This window comes from Helianthus annuus, chromosome 12, assembly GCF_002127325.2.
Source record: "Helianthus annuus cultivar XRQ/B chromosome 12, HanXRQr2.0-SUNRISE, whole genome shotgun sequence".
NCBI classification, from domain to species: domain Eukaryota; kingdom Viridiplantae; phylum Streptophyta; class Magnoliopsida; order Asterales; family Asteraceae; genus Helianthus; species Helianthus annuus.
In genome coordinates this window covers 75,097,783-75,104,061 of record NC_035444.2, presented here as the reverse complement: position 1 = coordinate 75,104,061, position 6,279 = coordinate 75,097,783, and the positions used below count along the sequence as shown (strand labels likewise).

The window sequence follows — 6,279 nt, the reverse complement described above, 5'->3', positions numbered from 1 at the left end:
CCTATACTCACGTACGCACTCTCCCTCTCATCTCTCACAGACAGTTTTTCAAGAAGCCAAGGAAACCCTAATCTCACTTGTTTGATATTCATCTCCATCGCTAGGTAATCTATTTAAGATTTTATGTACAGTTTTAGTTGCATGTTGGTTGCGTTTCTTGATTCTACATGAGTTCTTGATCTTGTTGTGATTCTTGATGTACGATAACATAGATTCTATGTGTTAGGGTTGCTAGAAACATGTATTTTAATGTCTAGATGATGATACTTGTTAGTTTAGTAACTCTATGATCATGTATGCATGCTAGGGTTTTGGTTATATATGATCTTGATGATGAAAATTGATGCTAAATTCGTGTATGTGATGTTTTTGGGGTTTTTGATTGCTGAAAATAGTGTTATAATGTCATAAACATGTTTTAATTGAAAGCTGAATTCAAACAGAACCTGATCAGAATTTACAGCCGACTTGTATCGGCTATAACGTGGGGAAAACTTGACAAAACCGTGTGTTTCTTGAGTTTAAAATTTAATTCCAGGAAATAGCTTTCAAACTCCACTGGAATCATAAGTTTTCGATGAGCTTTGATATTTTAAATGAATTTTTCCATGTCAAAGGTGTAGGCTATGTTTTTCGGCAGAAATTGCAGCCTATTACGAATGTCATAACTTGGTCCGTGTTTGAAAATTATATGTGAAATTTATACAGTAGGTAATGCTAGGAAGTTACCAAAATCTCCAACTGGAATTTCGTTAAAAGAGTTAACGAGGATTTTTAAATAATTTTTACCGTAAACTGTCACCAGAATCTGACGAATCAGACCTAGGTGTACTATTTGATTTTTGATGAATTTTCCGTAGGTGTTCAGGACATGAGAAAAATCCACAAGTATTGACATGCCTTGTAATTTATTTGGAATTTTTGTTATCCGTTTATTATTTTAAATAAATTCCTCAAAACAGCCCAAAAACGGACATATTGGCTGAAAAGGGCTGAAGGTTTATGCGAGTATTTCTAAGTGTGTTGCATGTTGTTTCAAGGTAGGAATGATTGTTTGAAACCCGAATGGGTATACTTTAATGTGTTCATGTTATGCTATGAACACGTGCACAAAGCCACACGATTGAACGTCTATGTGTCAACTTGTTTACTTGCTATGTGTTAGATACGTGTAGAGTTACATGTCTTGTATGAACACACACTAACAAACCTAATAGTAACCATAATAGGAAGTAGGGCTGTTCAAATTGCTTGACGCTCGAGACTCGTTCGATGCTCGGTCGAAAAATATTCGGAATTTGCTCGTTCGATTATGCTCAATTGAAAAACGCGGTCGGTTCGGATCGGTTCGGTTTGAAACGAACCGAGCATGAGCAAAGGTCCGCTCAGTTCGGTTCGACTCGGTTGGCTCGAATTATTTTTTAATATATCTATATGTATATATATTAATAAAATAACTAGAGACACATATTAACAATGTTTCGTCCAAGATCCATTATAGCCCATTTAATTATATAATTAAATGCTGACACCAATAGTCCATTGTCTAGTAATCCAGAGTAATTGAGTCAAAATATCAAAATACCGAAATGTGAAGGGTCGATCGATACTTAAGGGTCAACCCGCCATTCAGTTCAAAAGTACATAATCCTAGTTAAAGCCTGCATCAACCATCATTGTTCAAAATCTCCGTCTCCAAGACGCCAACTTTCTAAGTTTTGCTTCAACCAGATCATTCGATTTCAAACTTCTCATAGATCCAAGGTATGCTTCAATTGATCGACGATTCATCTTTCCGCTCAGATGATCTCGGTACAATCAGTTGAGTGTTTTTTCTAGTTCTTGTTATTTCGTAAATTTATACTTGTGTTCTAATTGGACGAAACCTTAGGGATGAAAACTGCACTTTACTCTAAAAACTAATAACCCCATCGTCACTTTTCTATTTGTTATGTGACGCTCGATACTTGCTCGACGTTCGTTCGAAAAATACTCGGATCGAAAGGCGCTCGTTCGACTTTGGCTCGGTTGAAAAAAACGCTCGATTTGGTTCGGTTCGGTTTGTAAACGAACCGAGCACGAGCAAAGGTCCGATCGGTTCGGTTCGGCTCGTGAACAGCCCTAACAGGAAGTGGTTGACCACATCAGCTCGTATTTCATTTAAGTCATACCGAGCAAAAAAAAGGTGAGTTCACGGCCCCTACTCTTTTAAATGTTTTTGAAACACGGGGGGAGAAAGGATGCGCTCCATTACGGTAAAGTAATGTCATAATGTTATGGTAAAGTAACGTTACAACTGTTAGGGTTTTTATTATATCGTTATGGTCACAAAGTAGCATTTATCACATAAAGTCCTCACAAACCTCGGACCGTTAGTATTGGGTGGATATCGGGGGAATTTTGAGTAGTACTACTGGGCCCGACAAGCCCCACTCGAGCTAGTCACGCTAGCTAGACCGGGAATGGTCAACGGGTGTAGAATTGGCCTAAGTTATCGCCATGGTCAATGACAGACCTGGTAAACAGAGGCAACAATAGTTGGCTTCGGTTTCGAACTCTTTCATGACGTAACATAGGTTAGCTACCTACAAATATAACAAGTAACTACTAAGCACTACAACTTGCTGTTTCGGGTTTGAAACAGTGGAAAACTCTTTAGAAACAACTTACTTTATATCTGTAACCTAAAACCTGTGAACTCACTCATCATTTTGTGTTGACACTTGTTCTTGCATGTCCTTCTCAGGTTGCTAAGGTATCACATATCAGGACTAGGATGCATCATAGAGTTGCATTGATTTCATCAAACATTTATACACAAATTTAAATTTACATTAGCTATTTTGGTTTTGTAATTGTTTACGCTTCCGCAATTCAATTGTAAAAATAGTATTTTCTCATGAATGAGCAAGCAGGAAAATTTTTAAACTCATATAGTGGTCGTTCAATATGACTAATGACTGTGATCCTGGCTTGTCACACGCCTCGCGGTAGAACTCCGCATGTGGAATTTGAGGGTGTGACAGAACCCCTTCCACCCATTTACACCATAAACTAGGAAAACCCATTTGACCCATGATGTCTAGAAGAAACTTCCAATTAACATTATCATAAGCCTTTCAAAATCAATTTTTAAAAGGAAAGCCTTTTTCTTCTCTTTTTTAATCCACGCGATAAGTTCATTTAACATTAAAGGACTATCGAGGATATACCTACCTTTAAGAAATGTCGTCTGATTTTCTGAAATGATGGCCCCAATCACCTTATTAAGCCAATTAGCAAGGATGTTGGATATAGTTTTGCTTATCACCCCGATGAGATTGATCAGTCTATAGTCTTTCAGCCCCACCGGATACTTGTTTTTCGGTATAAGAGTAATGAAAGACGAGCTGCATCCTTCCGAAATCGAACCTTCACTGTAAAATGAAGCTAACAAGTTAGAAAAATCACTCTCAAATAAGTTCCAATACTTTTTGATGAATTTGAAGTTAAAACCGTCTGGCCCAGGAGCTTTGTCCGCTCCACACTCAAACACCGCAATCTTAATTTCTTCACTCCTGAACGGGACCATCAGGGACGCTGCTTCCTCCTCCGACAAACGCTTAATATTATGGCAATTAAGCTTAGGTCTATCTTTGATATTTTCCTTGAAAGCCCTTTTAAAGAATCCCAAAATCTCCTTTTTGACCAGGGATGGGGTAGAAGTCCACACTCCATCTATCAACAGCCCAGGGTTATTGTTATTAGCGCGCCTACTATTAATATATCCATGAAAGAAGGCCGGATTTTCATCCCCTTCCAAATCCCATCTAATTCTAGCTCTTTGTTTGAGATATTTAATTCTATAACCTTCCAACTCCTTTAAATCTTTCAAACAAACCGATTTGGCCCATTCCTCCTCTTCGGACAACTCCCTAATTTCTAACAACTCATCCAGATGTTCTAGATCTTCTTTAAGAGTCCTCTCCATTTCTCCTTCCTTAGCTAACACGTCCTTTTTCCATTTTTTTATAACCTCCCTGATCGCCTTAAATTTCTGCATTAAAACCACATCAGACTCCCCACCGCCTTTAGAATTTCCAAACGCCTTATTAACCACTTCATCAAAATCCTTTCTCTCCAACCAGGAGTTGAAGATTCTAAGCGGTTTAGGGCTAAATTTTTATCCGCACAAGTCAAAACAATAGGACAATGATCCGATGAACCCTCGATAATGCCCGAAGGCAAGCCACCGGCCATTCGGAAAAAAAACCATGACAAACCAAGACCCGATCAATCTTGCTTTGCTTGTTACCGTTATCATCAAGATACGTGAATTTCCGCCCTTTTCATGTCATATTCTCTCAATCCATTATCAAAAATAAAATTATTAAAATTTGGCGTACAGTTTTTATTGAAAATAGAATTCCTTCTTTCTTCCCGATTGCGAATCGCATTGAAATCCCCCATAATCACCCACCACCCCGAGAAGCTACTCATCATAATTCCAATCTCGTCCCATAGAGCCTTTTTATAGGGACTTTTCGAGGGGCATGAACGTTAATAATATTCAATGCTTTATTACTCCCCTTTAAAACCCCCCAAAGTTAATAAGAAATTAGAATGTTTGATAGAATCGTGTACCTTGAAGACACCCGGATCCCAAATGCTAACGACTCCTCCAAATCTTCCAGCTGCCGGAACATGATCCATCTCGAATTTTCCTGCTCCCCAAAATTTCTCAAATTTAATACCTGAAATGTCACTAAATTGAATTTATTGTAAGGCCAAAAAATCAATCCCATTATCTCTTTTTAACTCCCTAATCCACCCCGGTTAGTTTTTAACCCCCTCCCCTAGACCTCTAATGTTCAAAGAAAGGAAATTCATCTAAACAATTTCTGAAACCCTTCTTCCCTTATCGCCTCGCGTATCAAGTGTTCATGGTTTTGAAGATTTACTCCCACCACTCCCCCATGAGGGGAGGTAGCTTGTGTCTCTAAATTAATAATATCTTCCTCCTCGTTGGGTTACGTGTTTAAATCCTCAATCACATTGGTGTTTCCATCTCCCTCCATCTTTTCAATCCTCCTCGTTCCCCTCGTAATGATTGCCGAAGCCTTCCTGTTCTTCGTTTGATGAACTCTCATCGATAATACCAATCGTCTCATTTAGATCCAACGGATCACTTTGTCTATCCTTTTTCTGGGCCTATGAATCTAACAATCCTCTTCCATGCTAAATCTAACTTTATTGGACTTTCTAATTTTTTTATAACCTTTTCTTGGCCCACCTGACTTTAATTCACCTCAAAACCCTTTTTGTTAGCTTCTGCCACCATAAAGTCAAAATCCACTTCTGTGTTTCTCCCCAAATTCTCCTCATATTCCCCATGAATGTTATTATTAAAACCAGATCCAAGCGCTGCCTTCATAAATATATGTTGCCCGTTACCACCATCTCTCCAATTACCTATCTCGATCTCGGGACCAAACATACCTCCATATCCGTTTTCTTCCTCAGTACCAACATCCCCAGAATAACCTTCTGACATACCGCCTTCTCCTCCGTTACCTCCTACGAACCGTCCATGACTCCGCCGGTGGCCTTCATCAGTTCCGGCGAGCACAAAACCTCATCACTATTTTTGTTACTGGAGGAAATTAAGTCCTACATTTCTTCCTCCCCCGCCTTCGGCACCGTGTTGCCAAAATCACCCCCAGCGTTACCCTCTTTCACACTCCTATTGTCTTCCTCTACCATTGAATCCCAACCTTCGTCTTCCTCCTCTTGATCCCCGTGGTTCTCCACCAAGTCGGGCACCCAATCTCCCTTCTCTTCTTCAACCCAAAACCTAAACCGCTTCCCTTCCTCTATAATTAAAACCTCTTATTCTATTCTTTTGACAGAGTCCGTCATCACACAAACACAATCTGAAGTTAACAGGTTGTCTTCCGGTTGCCGTTGTGAGTCGTGTATCACTTTACCGGAACATCTTCCCACCGAACCGAAGGTTTCATTTCCTGATAGGTGCAGAGGTACTCTGTGTATATTTAACCTCGGAAGTCTCTCAAAAGCAACCGATTGTCCCCTCCATATCTCCACATTATCAAACCAACCGAAACTTGGTGCGTTGGATCTGAAGCTATCGGCCTCGAAAGACGACTGGAAAACCAACATAATACTCAAACCTCCTAGATACTTAATAATCGAGTCCCCATAATTCGCTTCCTTCATTAAAATTTTTAACTTCCTAAGCGTCCATAAATCCTTCCCCTTGCCGATAATCGCCTTACCATG

General features: G+C 39.5%; 1 protein-coding gene across 1 annotated transcript; it reads right to left on the bottom strand.

Annotated features, from left to right (window-relative positions):
* Positions 1–3,082: 3,082 nt before the first annotated feature.
* Positions 3,083–5,533, bottom strand: LOC110893079. Its single transcript, XM_022140199.1, has 3 exons — positions 5,288–5,533; positions 4,624–4,733; positions 3,083–4,154 (listed from the first exon to the last, which is right to left on the bottom strand). The coding sequence occupies exons 1-3, from the start codon at positions 5,531–5,533 to the stop codon at positions 3,083–3,085; spliced, it is 1,428 nt and encodes a 475-aa protein (XP_021995891.1).
* Between the last annotated feature and the right edge of the window lie 746 nt (positions 5,534–6,279).

Bases quoted from the DNA above. Each gene is read 5' to 3' on its own strand.
- LOC110893079 (XM_022140199.1), bottom strand. From the start codon at position 5,533: ATGTCAGAAGGTTATTCTGGGGATGTTGGTACTGAGGAAGAAAACGGA. The intron at 4,734-5,287 runs GTGAATTAAAGT...GTGACATTTCAG, and splicing joins CTAACAAAAAGGGTTTTGAG to GTATTAAATTTGAGAAATTT. The intron at 4,155-4,623 runs GTACACGATTCT...ATAAAAATTTAG, and splicing joins GGGATCCGGGTGTCTTCAAG to CCCTAAACCGCTTAGAATCT.